Source organism: Acinonyx jubatus, chromosome A3, assembly GCF_027475565.1.
Source record: "Acinonyx jubatus isolate Ajub_Pintada_27869175 chromosome A3, VMU_Ajub_asm_v1.0, whole genome shotgun sequence".
Lineage (NCBI taxonomy): Eukaryota > Metazoa > Chordata > Mammalia > Carnivora > Felidae > Acinonyx > Acinonyx jubatus.
Window position 1 is genome coordinate 51,180,931 of NC_069388.1, and position 25,841 is coordinate 51,206,771.

Consider the following 25,841-nt stretch of genomic DNA (forward strand, 5'->3'; position numbering starts at 1 on the left):
CAAGTCTTAGACTTACTTTCCACCGTAATCAATTAGAAAACTGAACAAAATATATGAAAAAAAATCCTGCTTTCTGACATTAGACAATAAGCACTTTAGAGCTGTGATCCATGAGAGAAGGTAAACAAGGTGAGCCCTATTACAGTCCCAGCTTTTGGTCAGGAGGCAATTTCTAGACTGTGGTACAGAAAGGGACTCCCAAACAGAGCAGTGGTCTTGCTGAGATTCAAAGAACAATAGCTTTGGAAAGAACAGTGAATAGGGAAGTATAATTGGAACAATTCCCAGGGCTCACAAAGGGCTATAAATTGTTCCAACCAGCCAGAGTAAAGAGACTTTGTTTAATACATAGGCACTCAGTAGACATCAGAAGATCCCTATTTTAGTAGAGAGGCTGAACTAAATCTGTATGAAAGGGCTCTCTACACTTGTCCTAAAAAATAAAAAAGGAAAAACAAGCCACAAAAGAATAAAACTGATCTATAAATGCCTGCCAAAGTTTAACTCTGTAACTGAATACAAAGAATCTAGCACTCAACATGTAAAATTCACATCCAATTAAAAAATTATTTCCCATGCAAAGAAGCAGGGAATTATTACTGATAACAGGAGAAAAAAATTCAATCAATAGATTTAGAACAATAAATCACAGAATATGGTTAAAGACTGGAAGGAAAATATAATGAAGAGATAAATGGAAAACAGGAACAAAAAAAACCACATATGGAATTTCTGGAGATGAAAAATATAATACCTCAAGAAAATATCACTGGATGGTAATAAAATATTAGACTCTGGAGATGAGAGAATTTAAAAATTACTTACTAATAGAAACAACAAGAATAGAAACTATATTATATTTAATAATAGAAAGTATCCAAAAAGAAGCTCAGAAAGTGAAAAAAAATAGAAAAAAATGAACAAATTATCACTAATCTATGGTGATATATCAAGTGGTCTAATGTGTGTAATTGGAGTCTCAGGGGAAAAAAGAAGGAGGATTTAAACAAGAAAGAATAAAGTAAACAATGGCCAAAAATATGATCAACTTGAAGAAAACTAGAAAATCTAAATACAGCAAAGAAATGCAAAAAACCACAAGCAGGATATAAACAGGGAAAGAAAACATAACAAGGCACATCATAAAATTCTATACCCAGCAGAACTATCTTTCAAAAATGAAGGCATTCTCCCCTCAAAATGACGAAACGAAGGAATTCATCCCAAAAGAAAGAGGAGGAAGAAATGACAGGAAGGGGCTTAACTAACACAGATACAAGCAAGATGTCTGACCAGAATTAGAATCATGAAATAAGAATACTAGCTGGAGTCCAAAATAGATTAGAATCCCTTTCTGCAGAGATAAAAGAAGTAAAAGCCAGTCAGGATGAAATAAAAAATGTTATAACTGAGCTGAAATCTCGAATGAATGCCATGGCGTCAAGGATGGATGAGACAGCGCAGAGAATCAGTGATATAGAGGACAAACTTATGGAGAATAATGAAGCAGAAAAAAAGAGGGAGACTAAGGAAAAAGAGCACAATTTAAGAATTAGAGAAATCAGTGACTCATTAAAAAGGAACAACGTTAGAATCATAGGGGTCCCAGAAGATGAAGAGAGAGAAAAAGAGGTAGAAGGGTTATGGGAGCAAATCATAGCAGAAAACTTTCCTAAGCTGGGGGAAGACACAGACATCAAAATCCAGGAAGCACAGAGGACTCCCATTAGATTAAAAAAACCCAACCATCATCAAGGCCTATCATAGTCAAATTCACAAAATACTCAGGCAAGGAGAGAATCATGAAAGCAGCAAAGGAAAAAAGTTCTTAACCTACAAGGGAAGACAAATCAGATTTGCAGCAGACCTGTCCACAGAAACTTGGCAAGCCAGAAAGGAGTGGCAGGATATATTCAATGTGGTGAATCAGAAAAAATATGCAGCCAAGAACTCTTTATCCAGCAAGGCTGTCATTCAAAATAGAAGGACAGATTAAAAGTTTCCCGAACAAAAATTAAAGGAATTCGTGACCACTACACAAGTCCTGCAAGAAATTTTAAGGAGGGTTCCCTGAGGGAGAAAAGACTAAATAAATAAGTAAGTAAGTAAGTAAGTAAATAAATAAATAAATAAATAAATAAAATAAAGACCAAAAGGAACAGAGACTAGAAAGAACGAAAGAACACCAGCAGAAACTCCAACTCTACAAGTAACATAATGGTAATAAATTCATATCTTTCAGTGCTCACTGTAAATCAATGTATTAAATGCTCCAATCAAAAGACATAGGGTGACAGAATGGACAAGGAAACAAGATCCATCTATATGCTGTTTACAAGACACCCACTTTAATCTAAAGACACCTTCAGATTGAAAGTGAGGGGATGGAGAACCATCTATCATGCTAATGGTCAATAAAAGAAAGCCAGAGTAGCCATATTTATATCAGACAATCTAGACTTTAAAATAAAGACTGTAACAAGAGATGAATAAGGGCATTTTACCATAATTAAGGGGTCTATCCACCAAGAAGACCTGACACTTGTAAACATTTATCCGCCAACTGTGGAAACACCCAAGCATATAAATCAATTAATCACAAACATAAAAAACTCATTGATAATAATACCATAATAGTAGGGGACTTCAACACCCCCACTTCCAGCAATAGACAGATCATCTAAACAAAAAACCAACAAGGAAACAATGTCTTTGAATGAAACACTGGACCAGATGGACTTAACAGATATATGCAGAAGATTTCATCCTAAAGCAGCGGAATATACATTCTTCTCTAGTGCACATGGATCGTTCTCCAGAACAGACCACATACCGGAACACAAATCAGCCCTCAACAAGTACAAAAAGGTCGAGATCATACTGTGCATATTTCAGACCACAATGCTATGAAACTTGAAGTCAACAATCAGTAAAACTAAAAGGCAACCTATGGAATGGGAGAAAATATTTGCAAATGACATATCAGATAAAGGGTTATTATCCAAAATCTATAAAGAACTTATCAAACTCAACACCCAGAAAAACAAATAATCCAGTGAAGAAAAGGGCAACAGACATGAATAGACACTTATCCAAGGAAGACATCCAGATGGCCAACAGACACATGAAAAATGCTCATCACTCATCTTCAGGAAATACAAATCAAAACCACAATGAGATACCACCTCCCATCAGTCAGATTGGCTATAATTAATAACTCAGGCAACAACAGATGTTGGCGAAGATGTAGAGAAAGAGGAACCCTGTTGCACTGCTGGTGGGAATGCAAACTGGTGCAGCCACTCTGGAAACAGTATGGAGTTTCCTCAAAAAAGTAAAAACAGAACTACCCTATGACCCAGCAATTGCACTACTAGGTATTTATCCAAGGGATACAGGTGTGCTGTTTTGAAGGGACACATGCACCCCAATGTTTATAGCAGCACTAGCAACAACAATCAAAGTATGGAAAGAGCCCAAACGTCCACATATGGATGAATGGATAAAGAAGATGTGGTATATATAGACAATGGAGTATTACTCAGCCATCAAAAAGAATGAAATCTTGCCATTTGCAAGTTTGTGGATGGAACTAAAGGTATTATGCTAAGCAAAATTAGTCAGAGAAAGACAAATATTATATGACTTCACTCTGAGGACTTTAAGACACATACCAGATGAACACAAGGGAAGGGAAGGAAAAGTAATATAAAAACGGGGAGGGGGAAAAACATAAGACTCAAACATGGAGAACAAACAGAGGGTTACTTGAGGGGTTGTGGGAGGGAGGGGGGGATGGGCTAAATGGGTAACAGGCATTATGGAATCTACCCTGAAATCATTGTTGTATTATATAGTAACTAACTTGGATGTAAAAAAAAAAAAAAGAATAAAATTTTACAGTTAAGAAAAAAATGAAGACAATTTTTTGGGGGTGAAAGACATAACAGAATTCAATACCTACAGCCCACAGTACAAGATATGTTAAAGGAAGTCCTTCAGGCAAAAGGAAAGTCATACTTGATGAAATCTGGATATACATGAAATGAAGAGCAACAGAGATGGTAAATATGTGGGTAAATAGTTAAAAAATTTTTTTCTAGTTTTTTATTTGTTTAAAACAGGGATTGGAAAATGTTTTACATGGTGAGGTAATAAATATTATAGTGTTGCAGGTGATACAGTATCTGTTACAACTACTCAACTGTGCTGTTATAGCATGAAAGTAGCCATAGGTGATACACACAAATGTACATGGCAATGTTTCAATAAAACCTTTATATACATACATATATATATATATATACACACACACACACACACACACACAAATATAAAAACCTACATATATATATGAATAACTGTGGGCCATGGTTTGCATATCTCTCTTTAATAAAGAAATATTTTTAAAGAAAAACAACACAGTTATTACATTCCTAACACATGTGAAAAACGTGAAGCAAATGTGTGATAAAAATAAAGCAAAGACCAACAATGGGGAAACAAACAGTACTGTAAGATTCTTATACTATATATGAAGTGGTATAATTTACTTAAATGTAATCTGTAATAAATTTATGATATATTATAAACCCTAAACCCACCACTAAACACTAACAATGGTATAGCTAATAAAAGAGATAAAATAGCATCATATAAATTAATTCAAAAGAAGGCAGATAAAAGAGGAGAAAGGAAATGAATTACAAGAACAATAGAAAATAATCAGCAAGATAGATTTAAATCTAATCACATAAATATTTATGTTAAAAATAAATGACTTATATATTCCAATTAAATAGCAGAGACTGTCAGCTTGGAGAGAAAAGGAAGACCCAACTATATGCTATCTAAAAGGAGTATTTTATAGACTTAGGTCGCAAGCCAAAGGATAGCAAAAGACATGCTATGTAAACAATAAACAAAAGAAAGCTGGAGTGGTTAGATTAATATCAAAGTGGACTTTAGAAAAATAAATATTACTAGTAATAAGACACATTTCATAATAATAGAGGAATTAAATTACCAAGAACAAGTAATGATTCTAAATGTAAATGTAGCTAATTCCAGAGTTTCTAAATATGTGAAGCCAAAACTAACAGAAATGAAAAGAGAAAGAAATCCACAGTTATGTTCAGGAAATTCAACATCCCTCTCTCCATACTTGATAAAGCAGTAATCAGAAAATCATTAAAAATACAGAAAACTTAAACAGTCACCTAACTTGACTTACTTGATATTAGTTAGAACACTCTATCCAACAACTAATACAGTTGAACACATTGTTTTCAAGTGCCTAAGGAGCATTCACCAAAAGAAATCTTATTCTGAACCCTAATACAAAACTGAATAAACTTAAAAGGACTGAAATCATGCAGAATATGTTTTTTAACTACAACAGAATTCAGTTAGAAATCATTAACAGAAAGATATTTGAAATTCCTTCAAACAAATTAAATAACACACTTGTAAATAACCCATGGGTCAAAGAAGAAATCCAAAGGAAATTTAAAAAATCTTGAGTGGAATAAGAAGTATAATATACCAACTTATGAGATGTGGTTGAAGGAGTGCCTGGGGATATTTAGAGCTTTAGGTGCATACATGAGAAATCATTTTATGGAAAGAATGGAATGTAATCATCTTAAAGAGAAGGTTTAATTGCTATTTGATGTTCCTACTCTGCTGACAACCAGCAAATCGCGGATAAGACCATTTCTTACCTTTGTATCACTCACATAGCAGGTACTTAAGAAATGTTTAAGTAAGTGAATGCATTATTCACCAACGCGGACTGTACACATCCAAACAAAACATGGTTTTACAACCCTCCTGGTCCTTAAGAATAGTGAGCATTGTGTGAAAGCTCTGGTTGGCAGTCAAAGACTGGTGAAATGAACACCTAATGTTGCTGCCCTGTGTTCTGTTATGATGAAATTATTGTAAGTTAAAGTGAATTTTGTTTTACTCACCCATTTCTTCTTGCAGGGTTTCTTGTTTCTGCTTCTGAATTTTTATTTCTTGCTCCAAATCTTCTATCTTGCTGTTTTTATTAGCTAACTTTTGATTTAGTTCTTTCATCAAACGTTCATAATCAGCTATCTCCATATTCATCAATGTGGTTTGCTGGGCATCCTGCACATATCAGAAATAAAAGATCCACATAATAGTAGATCAGTTGATTTGCAAAACTGTTAATTGCATAATTATAAATTATGCCACAGGAATAAACATATTCTATTATGCTTTTCTGTAATATGGAAAGTTTACACATGTGAACAAACTAGAAATTGGTACTTTCTAATTTGTAATTTTATAAAATAAAATATTTTCTAATAGTTTAATCTAACTTTCTCAGTTTCACTGAATTTCATCATAATTTTCATTAACCACAATTCATAGTTCTACCTATGGAGCTCTTATTTATAAAATATTAACATTGAAAATTTTTTTTAAATTAATTTATTTATTTTGAGAGAGAGAGAGCCAGGGAGGGACAGAGAAGGAGGGGTAGAGAGAGAATCCTAAGCAGGCTCCATGCTCTCAGTGCGGCTCAATCTCTTAAATCCTGAGATCACGATCAATAGTCAGACGCTTGACCAACTGAGCCACTCAGGTGCCCCTAAAATATTAACATTTTAAGCAGCTCTTACAGTACTTTTCTTTTTGGCCTCATCTTTGAAGAAGTAGAGAAAAATTAGCCAAAGTTTTAAGTATAATACAAATTCCCATTTTTGACATTAATTAGATCTTCATGTGTCATAGAATAATCTTGTACAAAAAATGAAGTATCAAACCAAAATCTAATCATTTTTGAGCCTAGATTCTTCTGAAAAAACAGGACTGAGAGAAATAAGTTAAACTTGCAATTTTTTGAGGCTGACAATCTACACATGATTATTTTGGTACCTCAAAAACCTTATTTTTGACATATTTCCTTTCTAAACTATTAGAATAGTTTAACACTGTGAATATTGATCTTAGTTTTGAATTTAGTATTTTATTTTACCTTTCTAACCAGCTCTAATTCTTGCATAATTTTCTGAAGCTGTTTCTTTTCCTTCTGAAGTTGAAGCTGAAGTTCTTCAAGTTCATTTACAGAACTGGCATGCTCCTGAAATTAAAAATAAAAATATTGCCACCTCATCCCCCCAAGCCAACTAGCATTAAAAAAAGGTATTTGTAAGGGTCTATAAAATGAATTGGATATACTAAAATACAAAAAAAAGCTTGAAAACCTTCTAATATTTAAAAAATGTGCACCTCAAAATTATATCTTGGGATTCTCAAATTCATAGTTCACATACATTAGGGAATCAATGAACTCTTGTATTCATAGTCTTTCCTTCACTTAAGTAATATAATAAAAATATCACTATATAACAAATTAATCCCATGGGACTGTTTGTACCTTTATCTTCTGTTCTTTCTGAAGTTTTTCGGCTTCCAACTCTTTGTCTGCCACTGCTTTAGCTTTTTGGACTTCTAATATCTGTACTTCTAATAACTTTGCATTAGACTGTAGTGTCTCAATACGAGCCAGGAGATCTTCATTATCAGAATTTAATTTTTCACACTAGAATGACAAATGTTCACTACTGTAAACATGCAGAAAAATATGTATAAAACAGGAAGAATAAAATAATACATTATGAGATTATGGCACAATTTGAAAACTGAAGATTTCAAAAACAATTCCACATAATGTAAAATCGAGAAGAAGTTTAAAACACTATTGTTAAAATAAATTTGGCAAACATTACAAGAGACCACAAGCACTGGCAGAGGAAAAGCAAAAAAGAAACAAAACCAAAAATACCCCAGGGAGCTGAGATTAGAGCAGTAGATAAGACAGGAGAGTTGCCAGCTGTTTTGTCATAGTCTTCCCCCAACAGGGGGAAAAAGAAAATGAAATTAAGTTTATATTAACTTTAATTAAAAGTTTTTATGCAAAAATACTGAAATTTAAACATATTTATTACAATTTTCATGTTTGCTTTTACTCAATTTAAAATTACCTGAAAAGCCCTTTCAACCAAGTGGGTGTGTAAGGAATGTACCTCAACATAATAAAGGCCGTATATGACAAGCCCACAACTACATCATACTCAATAGTGAAAAGTTTTTCCTCTAAGATCAGGAACAAGACAAGATTCCTACTTGTGACATTTTTATTTAACATAGTATTAGAAGTCCTAGCCACAACAATAAGCAAGAAAAAGAAAAGGCATCCGAATTACAAAAGAAGAAGTAAAACTGTCACTATTTGCAGATGACAGGATACTATGTATAGAAAACCCTAAAGACTCCACCAAAAAACTGTTAGAATAAACGAATTCAGTAGAGCTGCAGAATACAAGATCAATATACAGAAATCTGTTGTTTTCTATACACTAATGACAAACTATCAGAAAGAAGAATTAAGAATAAACAATCCCACTTAAAACTGCATCAAAAAGAAAAAAAGTACCTAGTAATAAATTCAAAGAGGTGAAAGACTTAAAACTTTAAGACACTGATGGAAGAAACTGAAAATGACAGAAATAAATGGGAAGATATTCTATGCTCATAGATTGGAAGAATTAATATTTTTCAAAAGTCCAAATATTGTTATCCTGACCAAAGCAATCTACAGATTCAATGCAATCCCTATGAAAAATTCAATGGCATTTTTCAGGGAACTAGAACAATCCCAAAATTTGTACAGAACCTAAGAAGAGCCCAAATAGCCAAAGCAATCTTGAAAAAGAAGAATGAAACTGGAGCTATCATGCTCCCCAATTTCATACTATATTACAAAACTATAGTACTCAAAACAGTATGGTACTGGCATAACAGCAGACATGCAGGTCAATGAAACAAAGAGCCCAGAGATAAACCTATGATAATATGGTCAATTCACTTATGACAAAGGAGCCAGGAATATACAATAAGAAATGTACAGTCTCTTCCAATAAATGGTGTTGGACAAGTTGCATGTCCACATGCAAATGAATGAAACTGGACCACTACCTTCATCTTACACAAAAATTAACTTAAAATGGTTTAAAGATTTGAATGTAAGACCTGAAACCATAAGACTCCTAGACAATGGCAGTATGCTCCTTGACACTGGTCTTGTCAATGATATTTTGAACCTGATACCAAAAGCAAAGGCAACAAAAATAAAAATTAACAAATGGGACTGCATCAAATTCAAAACCTTCTTTATAGCAAAGGAAACCATCAACAGAATGAAAAGGCAACCTATTGAATGGGAGAAAGCATTTGCAAATCTTATATCTGATAATGGGTTAACAGCCTAAATAAAGAACTTGTACAATTCAAAAGCAAAAAACCAAACAATTCGATTTAAAAATGGGCAGAATATCTATACAGGCATTTTTCCAAAGACATACAAATGGCTAACAGGTACATGAAAAGATGTTCAACATCACTGATTATCAAAGAAATGCAAATCAAAACCACAATGAAATATCATCTTATATCTGTTAGAATGGCTATCATCAGAAAAACAGAAACAGCAAGTGTTGGCAAGGATGTGGAGAAAAGGGTTGGGAATGTAAATTGGTGCAGCCACTGTGGAAAACCTTACGGAAGTTCTCAAAAAATTAAAAACAGAACTACCATATGATCCAGTAATTACACTTCTGGGTATTTATTCGAAGAAAATAGAAACACTAACTCAAAAAGATATATGCACAACCACGTTTACTGCAGCATGACTTACAATGGCCAGGATAAGGAAACAACCTAAGTGTTCACTGATGGATGAATGGATAAAAAACATGTGGTATATGTATGTATGTATGTGTATGTGTGTGTATATATGAAATGGAATATTATTTGGCCATACAGCCATACAGAAGTATGAAATCTTGCCATCTGTGGCAACATGGATGGACCTTGAGGGCATCATGCTAAGTGAAATAAATCAGAGAAAGATAAATACCATATGATCTCTCATATATGTGCAATTAAAAAAAAAAACGAAACAACTAAGCTCATAGAATATGTGGTTGCCAGAGGCACAGGGTGGGGGTGGGTGAAATAAGTGTAGGCAGTCAAAGGTTATAAACTTCCAGTTATAAAATAAATAAGTCATGAAATGTACAGCATGGTGCTATAGTTAATAACACTGTATTGAATATTTGAAAGTTGTTAAGAGAGTAAATCCTAAAAGTTCTAATTGCAAGGAAAAAAAATTCTGTAACTACGTATGGATAGGTGTTAACCAGACTTCAAAATATATGCAAATCATGATGTACACCTGAAACTAAACTAATATAATGTTGTATGTCAATTATACCTCCACAAAATTTTTTTTACCTGAAAAGTTGAATTCCTTAATTGTCTTGTAAGTTCTTCTATGTGATGTTCAAAATTATTAGCACGTTCTTTTTCCACATCCAACTGCTCTGACTGCTTATCATATTCTAATAAAAGATTCTTCAATAAAACAAAAGGATTTAACTTTAGACAATTATACATTTGACCAATCAGACTATATTACCAAACCATCTTGATATAACATTTGAGTCCATTCTGAAAGTTTAAAACACTTAGCTAAGTTCAACATTTGACAGAACATCTAATTGGCACTGTATAATAAAATTAACATAGTTCAGAGGACTTTAGTATGGGATGGAACTATTAAAGGGCAAAAGGATTTTACATTTATACAGTACCAGCAAGTTAAATATATTCTAGTCGTCAATAAAAATAAACTCCTGTAACATAAACAAAATTTAAAGAGGGAGGAGAAAAAGCTTAACCTGGTGGCCTATTAACTCCACCTAAAGAATTGTGATGAGGGAAATGTTTCAGGCCTGGCCTAATATAAGGTATAAGTGCTAATGGAAGGACATAGGAAGATATTTCATACAATCAGTGTCTCACTCTCTGTGGCAAGATGTTTACCATTTTTTGGACTCTAAAACCAATGGAATTTTGATATTTTTGGTTGGTCCCTACTCAAAAACAAAATGCCCAGGCTGACCTTTTTGCAACATACTGGCAAATTAGGTTATCCTCCAAAGTATATAAATGAGATTCACTGTTTTGAGACTGTGTGTACTGTTTTTTTTTTCCCCTCCTCTAATAAATCCTGCTTTTGCCTTGGTTCTTGGAAAACTACCGACTGTTCTTCACATAATGAATTTGTGTACAGAATAACTAACAAAATCTGAGTTTTCTTTGAAAGTTTACTTTGGAAAGCCTAAAAAGTGACCTTCATTCAGACCAGGACTTCTTGAGTCCTTCCCAGGCTCTTCTGGGGTTTCATGTGTGACAATTATAGGCTCTTTCTGGCTCTTGCTTGCCAAATCCGACTCTTGGCTAAGTGTAATTTTGTTTCTAATTCTGATTTATACATAATCAACTATTATCCACACTAGTAGCTGAATGTTGGGATCTGAGTTTCAATTTTATGGTCTACCCATCTAATGATCGACAAAAAACAGGATGTGGGAACCAAAAATCTGGCTTATATATATATGTTTGTCCATGTTTATTTGTCTGAGGGTTCTGCTATTTCTTGGCTTAAATGAATATGGGGTTGAGAAATCATTTGTCTTCCACAGAGAGAAGATTCCATGCTGTTTTTGTATTTCGTGCAGATTCCTCTAAGTCTATAGATCAGAGATCTTTATCTTCTTAAACTCTATCTCGTCTTCGTTTTTATTTGCTATGGTTCTAATAGTTGTCAAGAGCTGCAAAAATGGGATTCCTATAACAAAGCTGACTTAAATAAATAATGGCTCGCCACAGGAAATTCTGACTATAATCATATTATTCCTAAGGGGAGCACTGGAACAAAAAACGAATGCCATGCGTGCAATGGTCTAATTTCCTCGATGCATATGCCTACATTGATTCCAAGCAAATGAATAATTACAAATTATCACCGCTTCAGAATTGTTGCACGTTCAGATCTTTTTTTTTTTTTTAATATTTTTAATGTATGTTTACTTTTGAAGGCGAGAGAGAGACACACACAGAATCTGAAGCAGGTTCCAGACTCTGAGCTGTCAGCACAGAGTCCAACGTGAGGCTTGAATTCATGAGCTGTGAGATCATGACCTGAGCTGAAGTCAGGCGTCCAACTGACTGAGCCACCCAGGCGCCCCTGTTCAGATCTTTAAAACAACAACAACAACAACAACAACTGAGAGGCATCTGGGGAACTTGGTTAAGCATCCAACTCTTTATTTTGGCTCAGGTCACGATCAAGCTCTGCATCAGGCTCCACACTGAGCACGGAGCTGGCCTGGGATTCTCTCTCTCTCGCTCTCTCTCCTCCTCCTGTTCATGTGTGCGTGCACCTGCTTTCTTTCTCTTAACATAAACATTAAAAAACTGATAAAAATGATTATTTTAAGTGATATGAACACTGAAAAAAGAAACCGGCCAGGTTCACAAGTCTACAAAATTCCTCAGCATCCTAATATTGATGTTCCCTGAGGAACCTAATGGAGCTCAGTTATGTCTATTTTTATAAAAAATGATCATGATTCTTAAACATATCAGCAGGACCGATTTAATCGTACGTCCTGTTGTTTCCTCACAAATGGAATCCCTAGCTTATTCAAAGACTGAGAAAATTCTACAACTATAAAATGTATTTTTAAGTTTATTTATTTACTTTGAGAGAGAGAGAGGGAGAGAGAGAGCAAGCTGGTGAGGGGCGGAGAGAGGGACAGAGAGGGAATCCCAAGCAGCCTCCACACTGCCAGCACAGAGCCTGATGTGGGGCTTGAATAATCAACTGAGCCACCCAGGTGCCCCTAAAATGTATTTTTGAAAATGTTTTAATAGACTTCATTTTTTTAAGAGCAGTTTTAGGTTCACACCAAAACAGAGAGGAAGGTACAGATTTCCCATTACTCCTCTACCCCCAAATGCAGAGCCTTCTATATTATCAATAATACATGGCACATTTGTTACAATTGATGACCTTACACTGACACATCACCATCCAAAGTCCATAGTTTACATTAGGGTTCACTTCTGGTGTTGTACATTCTCTAGCTTTGGACAAATTTATAATGACATACATCCACCATTAATCAGTATCATACAGAGTAGTTTCACAACCTAAAAATCCTCTGTTCCATCTATTCATCCCTTCCTCCCCAACCACTGATTTTTTTGTTTTTAACTGTCTTTTCCCTTTTCCAACATGTCATGTAGTTGGAATCATACATTATGTAGACTTTTCAGATTGGCTTCTTTTGCTTGGTAGTAGCATGCATTTAAGTTTCCTTCATGCCTTTTCATGGCTTCATAGCTCATTTCTTTTCAGTGCTGAATGACATTCCATTGCCTGGATGTACCAGTTTATCTATCCATTTACCTACTGAAGGCCACCTTGGTTGTTCCCAAAGTTTGGCAATTATAAACAAAGCTGTTTATAACACCTACATGCAGGTTTTTGCGTGGATAAGTTTTCAACTCCGTTGCATAAACACCAACAGTTACTAGATCATACGGTAAGAGTAGGTTTAGTTTTGTGAGAAATTGCCAAACTTCTGTTAAAATGGCTGTACTATTTTGTACCCCTACCAGATTTTCTGAATGAGAGTTCCTATTGCTCCATGTCTTTGTCAGCATTTGTTGGTGTTGGTGTTTCAGATTTTGGCCATTCTAATAGGCATGCAGTGGTTTTAATTTGCACTTCCCTGATGACATATGGTGTGGAATATCTTTTCATATGCTTATTTGCCATCTGTTTATCTTCTTTGGTGTAAGTTTTTTGGCCCAGTTTTAAATCAGGTTTTTTGTGTTCTTACTGTTGAGTTTCAGTAGTTCTTTGCATATTTTAGGATAACAGTCCTTTATCAGATGTACGTCCTTTGCAAATATTTTCTCCCAGTCTATGCCTTCTCATTCTCTTGACATTATCTTTCGCAGAACAAATACTTACAATTTAAACATATATGTGTGTGTCTGTGTATGTATGTGTGTGTGTGTGTGTGTGTGTGTATACATATAGCTTATCAATTCTTTCATGGATCATACCTTTGGTGTTCTAAAAAGTCATTGTTACACTCAAATTCACCTAGGTTTTCTCCAGTTATTTTCTAGGAGTTTCACAGTTTTTTGTTTTACATGTAGGCTTATGATCCACTTTTGAGATAATTTTGTGAAGGGTATGAGGTCTGTATCTAGATTCAATTTTTTTTTTTTTTTTTTTTTTTTTACAGGTGGATGTCTAATTGTTTTAGCACCATTTGTTTAAAAGGTTATCTTTTCCTCCACTGTCAAAGATCAGCTGACTATATTTATATGGGTCTATTTCTGGGCTCTCTATTCTCTCCTACTGATCTATTTCTCTATTCTTCTACCAATATCACATTGTCTTGATTGCTGTAGTTTTATAGTAAGTCTTGAAGTCAGGTTAATCCTCCCATTTTGTTCTTCTTCAGTATTGTTTTCTGAGTCTGACCTACATCATTTTCCTTCTCTAAGGAACTTTTAAAATTTTTAAGAGTTTATTTAGAGAGAGAGAGAGAGAGAGAGAGAGAGAGAGAGAGAGAACATGTGTGAGACTGGAGGAGGGGCAGACAAGGGGGAGAGAGAATCCTAAGCAGGCTCTGTGCTCTAAGCAAAGAGCCTGATGTAGGGCTTGAACCCACGAACTGTAACATCATGATCCGAGCTGAAATCCAGAGTCAGATGCTTAACTGACTAAGCCACCCAGGCGCCCTAAATTTTTAACATTTCTTGAAAGGCATGTCTTTCTTTTCCTATGAGCATTCTCATTATGCAGTTGTACCTTTTGTACTTGGCTCACCGTTCTTTGATATTCTTTTTTTTTTTTCTTTTGAAATCTATCTATATATATATATTTAATTTTTATTGGTTTTTGAGAGAGACAGTGGACATGTGTAAGGAGAGAGGGGCAGAGGAAGAAAGAATCTTAAAAAGGCCCCACGCTCAGCACAGAACCTGACACAGGGGATCCCACAACACTGGGATCATGACCTGAGCTGAAATCGAAAGTTGGACACTCAACCGACTGAGACACCCAAATACCCCTGAAATCTATATTAAAAAAAATTTTTTTTAATGTTTATTTTTTGAGAGAGAGCAACAGAGTGTGAGTAGGGGAGGGGCAGAGAGAAAGGGAGACACAGAATCCGAAGCAGCCTCCAGGCTCTGAACTGTCAGCACAGAGCCCAATGCGGGGCTCAAACTCATGAACCGTGAGATCATGACCTGAAACAAAGTTGGATGCTTCACCGACTAAACCACCTAGGCATCTCTATAGTTTAAACAAGAAATTGGCATACCTGGTCTACCCATTGATAAAAATTAATAAGTTAGATTAAAATGTAAAGAAGCAAGCTGCTAATGGCTCATAAAAGACAAATGAGCCTATATTTAAATTTCAAATAAGTGTTTTAAAAAAATGGATGTGTCAAATACCTTTATATATTAAGGATATTAATCCCTTGTCATATTTTCATGTTAATTTTTTATTTTATATAGTTCAGTCTATCTGTTCCTTTGTAAATTCAATTGCTTTTAAGTTTAGAAACATATCTCATATCCAGCAGTAAAATGATTGTTTTATACCAGGTTTTAAAAAATCCTTTTCACTTTTCACAAAACTCTTTAAATCCACCTAGAATTTATTTTGGTGTGTGGGAGTAAAGTAAAAATCTAACTAAATTATTCTGAAGTAGTTACCTAATTCCTTCTTTGTTGGTTTCAATGTTTTCAAATCTTACTGGGCTAGTATACAATCTAGCTTAGTTGGTGATAGAACAGATCTGGAACCAGACTTCCTGAATCCAAACTTGGCTTTATTCTGTTACTTGCTCTGTGATAGCGGCAATGTTAATTATATGTTTCTTGCTTTTTTGTTTTTTTTACTAAAAAAATTTTTTTTTTAGAATTAAGTGTGATAAGATATGTAAAGTGCTTAGAAAAGAGGCTGGCCTAGAAGTGTTTGTTGTTATGCAGAGGTCTCTGTCTTCTGTTAAATTAATGTCTTATTTTTATATCAGAATTGTATCACATTATGGTTTTGTAATAAATTTCACACCTGCTAGAGCAAGATGCTTTTCTTTTTTCACTTTAAAAAGTATTAACTATTCTTGTGAGCTTATTTCCCATTTGAAACTTAAAATAATTGTCAAGATTGCCTAACCAAAATAAATAAATCTTTAGTGAAATTGTTTCAGAACATGTAAACCAACCTGAAAACAAGTATATCAAATAATAATAGTTGCTATATATATGTTTTGCAGTTTTCTTCATGAAGTGCCAAATTTTCTCATTAAAGTTCTTCCTGAAATTTTATTTTTTGGCTTCTATGGAATTTTCTTCTTTCAATCAATCCCACTTGGCTCACTCTCTTGTTGATACCATCCTCTTTTATTTTTATACACTGTAAGTTTCTTAAATTTTTTTTGTCTACTTCTCTGTTATTGCCATTAGAATTTAAGTCCTTAGAGGGCAGGAATTTAGTCTATTTGGTGGACTGCATCTCCCTAGTACTCAGTACTCACTCTGACTGTATAAATATTTGCTGAATAAATACATACAAGAATGTAAAGGTATTTATCTTACATTCAGGGATTTTGTCGCACTCTCTTATTTTAATTTTAAATTTTTTTATAATATTCTCATGTTAGGTTGATAAGCATATTACCTCCAAATAATGCTTTTACTTTCCTTTTAAACCTGTTGTTTGAGTTTCAAGTTTATTCACTTGGCCAGAATATAAAATAATAACAGTAATAATAGTCATCTTTTTTGTTACTGATTTTATTAGGAAATCCCAAGACAGAATTTTGGTTTTAAAAAACAATAGCTTGAAGGTACTTTAAATCTCAGACACTTAAAATCTTGATACTAGGATGCTGTGACATTACACAAAAAATAGAAACAAATTTACTAAAAAATACAAGGTGACTGTCTTATGGAAAAGTTTTACATTTCTAGTACATTCCTTAACTTAGAAGTTACAAATATAACTTGCTATTAAAATAACTATTTTTACCTTATAGCTTTCTGCTCCTTGAATGAGATCTCTCATGGAAGTAGACAACTGATCCTTTTCTGATCGAACAGATTCAAGCTCTTCCCGTAGAGTCTGGGCCTATTTTAAATATATGATAAAAAGTTTTGTTTTGTTTTTTAAAGATTTTATTTTTAGGTAATCTCTACACCCAGTGTGGGGCTTGAACTCACGATGCTGAGATCAAGAGTCATGTGCTCTACCGACTGAGCCAGCCAGGCGCCCCTAAAAAGTTTTTTATGGACAGAAAAACTAGATTTTCTAATATGCAAGATTATTGAATCTTGTATTTTTAAGTCACCTTACCTCTCTTTTGCTAGAATCTAGTTCTTTTTTTGCCTTCACAGCAACTAGTTTTATCTTATTTATTTTTTCCTCTTTCTCTTTGGATTCTTTTTCCAGATATCCTAAAAACACAAAATGAAAGGATTATATATATGAACTCAAAAGGAAAAAATCCAAATTATTTACTTGTGTTAGCCTTAGAAATTGACCTTTAATCTGGAACACAAAATCTGTAATCTGTAATTAAAAGTAATAAGTAGCAAAAATATTAGTATCTATTTTTTTAAGTGCAAGTTTAGTCATTACCTAAGCAAGGGAAACAATGGTAAAAATGTCCATTTCCTTCCAACTGTCAAAATAGCCTACTCATTTCATAAGTGTCTAGGAATTGGAGAGGCTATTAGTGCTCCTTTAATGTTAGAAGATTTCCTAGAAACTCAACTATGGTAGGATTTTAGGCGGCAATTTGCAAATCAGGATCATATGGGGAAATATCAGATACAGTTAAATACTTTTGCTCTGTAGACACACTGCAATCCTGATCTCTTCCTTAACATCTTTAGCCATTTCCTCTATTTCAGCTCCTGTGTTCCAGATCTTATTTCTTGATATCTCTGCTTAAGTTATCTGAATTTCTGTCCTCGCTCATTAATCCAGATGCACCTGTACTCACAGACTCTGCCTTTCTCTGCTGCTACAGGTGATTATTTTGTCTGTGTGTTTGTGCAGCACTGGCCAATTGTTCCACTTTTGCATTTCATCCTACACCTCTCACATACTCAAGAATCAGTGCAGCAAAGCTCCCTCTTTCTTGTGCAGCAAATCCCCCTCTCTAATGGAATTTTTTTTCTTTCTTTCATTTTTTTTTTTTAAAGTTTATTTATTTATTCTGAAAGAGAGAGAGAGAGTGGGGAGGGGCAGAGAGAGAGGGAGAGAAAGAGAATCCTAAGCAGGCTCTGTACTGTCAGCACGTAGCCCGATGCAGGGCTCGAACTCATGAACACATGAGATCATGACCTGAGCTGAAATCAAGAGTTGGCCACTCAACTGACTCGAGCCACCCAGGTGCCCCAGTGGAAGCACCAAAGAGGATGGGAAAGGTCATAAAAGGATTGCTGAAACATCACACAAACAAAAAAAGGCAAACCACCACACTTCCCCTCTGGATACTGTCTCATCTCTTTTACAAGCAAATCCCTTTGTAAGCATGTGTACACATGCTCTCAAATTTCTTTTTTTTTTTTTTTTTTTGAACATATTTCATTCAGGCTCTGGTTTTAGCATATCACGGAAAAGGTTATCAAGTTACCAATGCCCTCTAGTTTGCTTAATCCAATGGTTAGTTCTTTGTACTGATGTTACTTTACCTATTCTAGCATTTGCCATGGTTAAATATTTTTTCCCTCTTTAAACACTTCTGTTACTTGCACTTCATTGATCTTAATTTCCAACACATTTTATGTTCTGGGTTTTCCCAACTCACTGGCTGCTCCTTCCCAATCTCCTGTGCTGTTCCCATCTTTCAGACTTTTAAATGACAGAGAACGGTCTCTGGTCTTCATATTTTTTCTACATTCACTTCCTTGGTGATCTCCATCTCATGGCTTTTAACTGTTCTGTTAACTACAACTTTTCACCTCGGATCTAGCTCTCTCCCCATAACTCCAGATTTGCATATTTAGTAGTCTACCTGACATCACCATCTGAGTTGTTAAATTTGTCTCAAACCGAGTTCCTAATCTCATTTTTAACCCCACTTGTCCCAGTCATCCACTATAAGAAAACTAGCATTCATTTAAAAATCTTCCAGCTTCCCCTGCTACCTCTCCCTCACTAGACTAACTAGACACTAAATTGAAGATTTATGGGCACATTACTTAACACTTCTAAGTATTTGTCTCTTATTTTTAAATGGGAATAAAATAGCTACTCCATAATGTTACTATGACAAAGATGTGTATAGGACAAAGTCTCAACTTCTTTGCACACATTCTAGTGCTTTTGTGGTCATACTCCTGCCTCTCTAGGAACTTCTTGGTATGCTCCTTGATGTTATGTATGTTGATATTCACACACCTGCCGTTCTCTCCTGCCAGAATACCTTTCTTCTCATGTCAAATTTCTCATTCTTTAACACAAAAGTATAGCCTATTCTGTGATGTTTTTCCTACCTGAAGACAGACAGCCGATCATGCCTTCCTGTACTTCCAGCATTACACCTTGTCGACACTTCAAACTACTACAAGAACAGCCCCTCTGGCACTTGGCTCTTTGAAGACATGGTCTGTATTTTAATCACTTGCTATTACTAGTGCCTATCTAGCTAGGCATTCAAATAAACTTTGCTAAATAAGTGAAAAATCCCCAAACCATCATGGAACCAGTTATAAATGGAATCACATCAGTCCTTTAGATTAAACAATTAAACAAGAGAGTGGTAATTTTGGAAAGGAAGGCAAACAGATGGCAGAGAAGCAAAAATGGGGGCATTAGACACAGCTAGTTATCATGATTTAACAACTCATTAATCAGCTACATTTCTCAATGTATTCTAACTCTAGAAGAATCTGTGTAATTCATTGTGATAACATATACAAAACCATACTTACCTATTTTTTCTTCCAACTCTTTTACTAAAGAAGGTTGATCATTTTCTACAGGTGATTTCTCTAAGGAATCCTAGATTTTATAGAAAAAACAAAAAGAAAACCACTTCATTTCCCATGATGAACTAATTGGCCATCATATCAAGCATGAGAAAATCCTCATTAAAGAAAATTCACACAAAAAGCAATTTGATGAGCAGTCTTTTTCTTACCTTGATAGACCAAGTAATACTGACCTTATGCATATAGAATTTACTGTAAAAAAACAGCAGTATCCAAGGCCAAGATGAACAGCCTGACACATACCAAACACATAATGCAATAAAGAAAAGATTAAATGATTATAGTTTATCATACTTTCACAAATTTTGGACAAAAATCTAAAATTTTGGCTAAAGTTAAATACCACAATAGCCCACTTTTCTGCTCAATAGTGCTCTTTAAGAAGGGTAAAATGTATATCACACCAGAATGAAATTCTAGTTTTTTCATGTTGTAGTTTTGGTGTTGACTAGTTATGCAATTTTGACCAAGACATTTAACCCCTTAATCATTTAATCTTATGCCAGATCAAGATTCTAAAATGATCTAAAACCAAAAAGTGACCAATATGGATACAGAATACGTAACATGAAAATGTTTAATGTACTTTTCAGAAAACAATTTACTTCTGACTTAAAAGTGTAAAAATTTAATGTATGTATTTTCTAGTCTAGTACTAGAACTAAGAATTTATTTAAATTAATAAAATTGAAATAATAGTACCTTTAATAACAACAACTCTGCTCTCACGTCCTGCAATTCAGCTTCTTTTTGTTCCTGCGATAGCCTCAGGTTTTCAAGCTCCCTTACAAAAGACTGTTCTTTTTCATTTTGGGTTTTATTTTTGCTATGTAAGTTTTGAGAGGCTTCTTCAACTTGACTTAAAAGATTCTGATTTTCAAGCCTTGTTTTTTCATTAGCATTCTTCATTTCTAGAAGATCAGACTGCAAGGCCTCTTTATGCGACAGGGTTTCTTCTAATTCTTTCCTTAAGAGAACTTTCTCTTGTTCATGGTCTCTTAGTAGAGACTGAAGCTCTTCATGCTGAACTGCATTCTCTTCTTGAAGGCACTTAATCTTTTTTTCTAACTCTGCTACCCTTTCATCATACTGAAATATCAAGTTGTGTTTTTCCTCATTGATTTTAGCTAAGGATTCACCTACAGCTTGTAGGATATTTACAACATCTTGCTCTTCATCTTCTTCTGAAACTTTTGACTCCATCTGCTTCAGAAAACCATATAACTGAATTTTGACAAATAACTTCTGAACCTGCTCATTTTCAAACAGTGTACTTAAATTATCTCGTTCTGTAATTGTTACCTGAAGTTTCTTTTCTAATTCAGAAATGTGTTCCTTAAGCATAACATCTTTTTGGGACAGGAGAACTTCCAAATCCCTATTCAACTGGTTCTTTTCTGAACTTAATCTATTATTTTCCTCATAAAGAGACTTAACTTCAGATGATAGTGCTTCCTGGTCCTCAGAGACAGTTTTTAATTGAACCATAAGTTTTTCTAGTTTTTGGTTATTTTGATCCTTTTCTTTTAAAGTTTCTTCTAGTTCTCCTCTTAATTCATTTACCTTTTGTTCCAGTTCACTGTTGCAGTGGCTAGTTTGCTCTACTTTTCCCCTAAGTTCTACAATCAATCTTTCTTCCCTTTCACATTTTTTATGGAGATTATCCATCTCTTCATGAGAAGTTTTTATTTTACTTATGAAATCATTTTTTTCCTCAGTGAGGGAACTTATCTTTGCTTCAAGTTCTTGTAACATGGTATCTCTCTGACTGAGACTAACTAAACACACTTCATTCTTTTCTTGAAGACTTTTTATGGTATTTTCAAGTTCTGGCACTAATTCTTGTTGGGACAACTTTTCATTTTCTCTCTGGAGACGATTCACAGTTTCAAGAAGAGCATCTTTTTCATTAAAGGCTGTTCTGAGTTTCTGCTGAAGTTCGTTAACATCAGATGCTTGCTGTTGCTTCATTGATTCAAACTCTTGACTTATTTTCCCAGCAGATTCCCCCAGTTCTGTTTGTAAGATCTCCATAATCTCCCTCAGACTCTCATAATTTAAAATTGCTTCTTGCTTTTCTTGCTGTAGGTTTTCACACTGCTCCTTAAGACCTTGTATTTCAAACATTAGTGTTAATTTTTCTTTTTCTGAACCTGACAAAAATGTCTCAGTTAGTTCTGATATTTCTTTTTGATGCTGTTCCTTAAGTCTCTGTACTTCTTTGTTATGTTGTTCTACAATACAGCAAAATTGCTTGTTTGAATCTTCTAGTTCAGATTTTAATTTTTCAATTACACAGCTCTGTTCTTCTTTAGCTAGCAATAATTCATTAATTTTAAACTCTAAGTCTTCCCGTTCATGAAAAAACTCATCCTTTATATGTTGTGCATCAAGTTCAAGTTTTAATTTAAGATTATTCATGTAAGTTACCTCATCTTTTAAGATACTATGTTGAGACTCCAGTTCTTTTAAGGTGTTTTCTAAGTGTTTGATTTTTTCGTTTACTACTTGTTCTACAAAAGCTTCTTCTTGTAAGAGCATAGGACACATCTGATTTTCGTGGCTTGCATCTGGCGCATTCTCTAAGTTTTCTAATTCACATTCATATTTCTCCTGAATGTTCTTCACACTTGCTTCACATTGTCTGACTAAATTCTCCTTTAGCTGGTTTAAATTACTCACTTCTGCTTCCCGTTCTTTTGCAAATGCTTCTATTTGGCACATCAAATCTTTCACCTCTTCTTGGTGTGCAACTTTCAACTGCAAAAGCTCTTCTTGCAAACTATTAATATCTTTTTGGTAACGCTGGGAATTAGCCTCAATGACTTCTTGCAGATGTGTAATTTCTTGCTCCTTTTCATTTGTGGCAGTGCTTAATTGTTTTTGCAGATATAAAATTTGTTCCTCAAAGACTGGCTTGATGTTCTGAATCTCTTGTAGTTTTTTAACATTATCTTCACAGTTACCCTGAAATTTAAGTTGTTCGGAAAGTTCTAACTGTTTTTTTGTTGCTTCTTCCAGTTCCTTTTGCAAGCTAGCTTTATCTTCACTGTGTTTGGAATGTACTGCCATTAATTCATTTTTCAGATTTTCAATTTCTTTCACATAGTTTCCTTGTGATTGTTCAAACTCCTTGTGCACATCTTCCATCTTAGTAATAGAATCCTATTATAAAAATCAGCACACAAAAATACCTAATTAAGACAAAAGAAATGCCTGCCTTCAGGAAAAATATTAGCCACAGGCTAACTGGAGAGAAAAGGAAGTGAGCAAAAATGTACATAGAGCAATATGACACTGAGACTCCCAAGAATTCTGCTCAGGCTGCAACTACCTTAAGTATCATACTGCATGTTGCAGTACTAAATGTGTTATTCAGGGTAATAACTAAAATCTAAGAAATCTCTGGATTTAATTTCCTTTTAAAAAGGGATAAATTATGGAAGTTATATTGAGTCACAAAGGTTTAATGAGTTATCTCCTGAGTTGAACAATAGGGGACTTTTGGGGAAAATTAGCCCAGACCCAATAGGCAATGGACTATTCCAGAACTGAACAATGATTCATTTAGAGTATGCGTGAGAGTCAACTTACTTAAACAAGTACTTTTTCACAAAACAAGTGATTTTTAATAATTCTCATTAAAGAGTAACATTACAGCAATAAAGAGGATTAAGAAATGCAAAAACTAAATGCTAGTTCTATCTCTGTGTAGATGAGGGATTTCAGTTGTTTTTCTTTTTTAGATATTAATTTGTTGTTGTAAATTATTAAAGTCATCAAATCACATGCTTGTTAAGATTTTAGCTCTAAAATTCATGACTATAGTAAATAAATAAAAAAACCAAACATTACATTGTTGCCTTACCTCAACCTCTTGCTTCATTTTAGTATTTTCTTTCTTCAGATAAAGACACTGTTGCTCACTCTCTGCTTTTTCCAGAAGAAGAGCATCCAGACGTTCAGTCAATGCCTGTTTTGGAGCAGGGTGATTTGTTTGCCAGAGGTTAAAAATGATGGATTGAACACATGCGTAATTTTTTCTTCACCATTTCCAAACCACACTGAAGTAAGAATAAAAGACTTAAAAAGATCTATACATAAGAACAAAGAGAAAAGGAGAAAATAAATAAGGACTACGGGAAATTTCACCATATTTTTGAAAAACTGAAAAGTGGAGGAGGAACTTAATTAGAAAGAGGAAGAAAAGTAAAACTTACAGTGTCTTCACAGGGAAACACACGAGAAGCTGGCAAATACTCTAGTAAATTAAATGTCCAGAAATTGGAGGCCCTAGATATTGTTGAGGGAAGTATAATGTGTGGGATTCAAAAACTGGGGATTGGTTGACAATATGAATAGGGAGGATGAGAATAAAAGGCAAGAAATCACCCCTGTCCCATTTTCCTCAGACAGGTTTGTTCTCTGCAGAAATTTAACAGGATAGAAAGTAAATGAAATGGAAACTAGATCAACAAGAGTAAGTAAAACTTCTAGCAAGACTGATTAAGAGAAGACAGAAGTCACAACAATAAAAATAAAAAGGAAACATATCTACATATAAATCAGAGATTAAACAGCTAAAGAGAATATTATGAACAATTATTTGGCAATAACATTAAAAACTGAAATGAAAGGAATAAAAATATAGCCTTATTAACTCAAGAAAAAAAAATTAAAAAGCCTAATACTGTAACAATTTAAAAATTAAACTAGTGGTTTAAAAACATGTCCACCTAAGGTAACAGAAGGAATAGTTTTACAGGTGAATTCTATCAAATTTTCAAAGAACAGATTATCCCAATTACATATGAACTTGTTCAGACAAAATAAGAAGCAGATTCCATTATTCTACAAAATTTGCATAACATGATACAAATATTGAAAGACTTTACAAACAGGAAAATCACAAATCCAATTCATCATGAATCCAGATTAAGTTAAACCTAAATGTTTAAAATCTATAAAAATGTTAAAATCTTAAATAAATTAGTCTACTATCACTCTATATCTGTCTACTTCTGAACTTACGTAAAGTAATAAAAACAAACCAAACAACAGATGTAGAAATTTTAGAGTTCTATATCAAGTTATAGCTATTATTCAAACACAGGTAAAATAAAGCCATTTTAAAATATGGGATGACATTTTCCTCCCATACATCCCTTCTTAGGATGCTACAGAAGGGCATACTCTATGAAGATGAGGTTAACCACCACAGTGAATAACATGTCACTTAGCAAATGGGGGGCCAATATAGAAAAGCAGTGTAAAAATTCACAGGATCATGGCACAAGGCCATTTCCAGGAAAACTGGGTGGCAGACCTAGAGAACAACCAGAACAAATTAATGCAGGACAGAAGGCTTTAGAAGGGGGGTGGGGGGGTCCAGGAAAAAAACAGTAAAGATGATCTGATCTATCTGATCAATGGAAAGTAGGAGTTATTGGGAAAGATAGCAAAATTTTCATATGCTGTTAACAGCAAGTTAATAGCTAAATGTCTAAAATGGATAAATCAAGGAATAGCAGTGTAACTGTATTATTTAGAAATACAGAAATAATTTCTAGAAGTTATTAGGGTTTTAATAAGTTATTTAGTTATTAGCATTATTTGTAAATTATGTGCACAGATTACTTTGGTTAAAACAATTTTAGTTTTAAAATTAGCTTTTTCACATTACATAGAATATTGCAAAATAAACTTCTGATTGGTAAATATCAGGGCAATCCTAAATACATTCACTGATTTTTAGGGGATATATACAGGTCATTAACTGAAAACAGCTATAAAAAATCTTGAAGATTAGAGGCACAGATGCACAGTTATTTCTTAGGAAATACAGACTTGATTCCAGC

At 34.1% G+C, this 25,841-nt stretch overlaps 1 protein-coding gene across 4 annotated transcripts in view; it reads right to left on the minus strand.

Moving 5' to 3' along the window:
• Nucleotides 1-25,841, minus strand: part of GCC2 (GRIP and coiled-coil domain containing 2) — a 64,972-nt gene that overhangs the window by 35,209 nt on the left and 3,922 nt on the right. For all 4 annotated transcript variants that reach the window (XM_015074789.3, XM_053200359.1, XM_053200358.1 and 1 more), the window contains exons 5-13: nt 23,852-23,956; nt 20,686-23,148; nt 19,924-19,993; nt 17,336-17,436; nt 17,012-17,110; nt 10,330-10,449; nt 7,412-7,576; nt 7,010-7,114; nt 5,973-6,135 (exon numbers count right to left, since the gene is read on the minus strand). In XM_015074789.3, the coding sequence (XP_014930275.2) occupies nt 5,973-6,135; nt 7,010-7,114; nt 7,412-7,576; nt 10,330-10,449; nt 17,012-17,110; nt 17,336-17,436; nt 19,924-19,993; nt 20,686-23,148; nt 23,852-23,956 (3,391 nt within the window). The remainder of the gene's footprint in view (nt 1-5,972; nt 6,136-7,009; nt 7,115-7,411; nt 7,577-10,329; nt 10,450-17,011; nt 17,111-17,335; nt 17,437-19,923; nt 19,994-20,685; nt 23,149-23,851; nt 23,957-25,841) is intronic.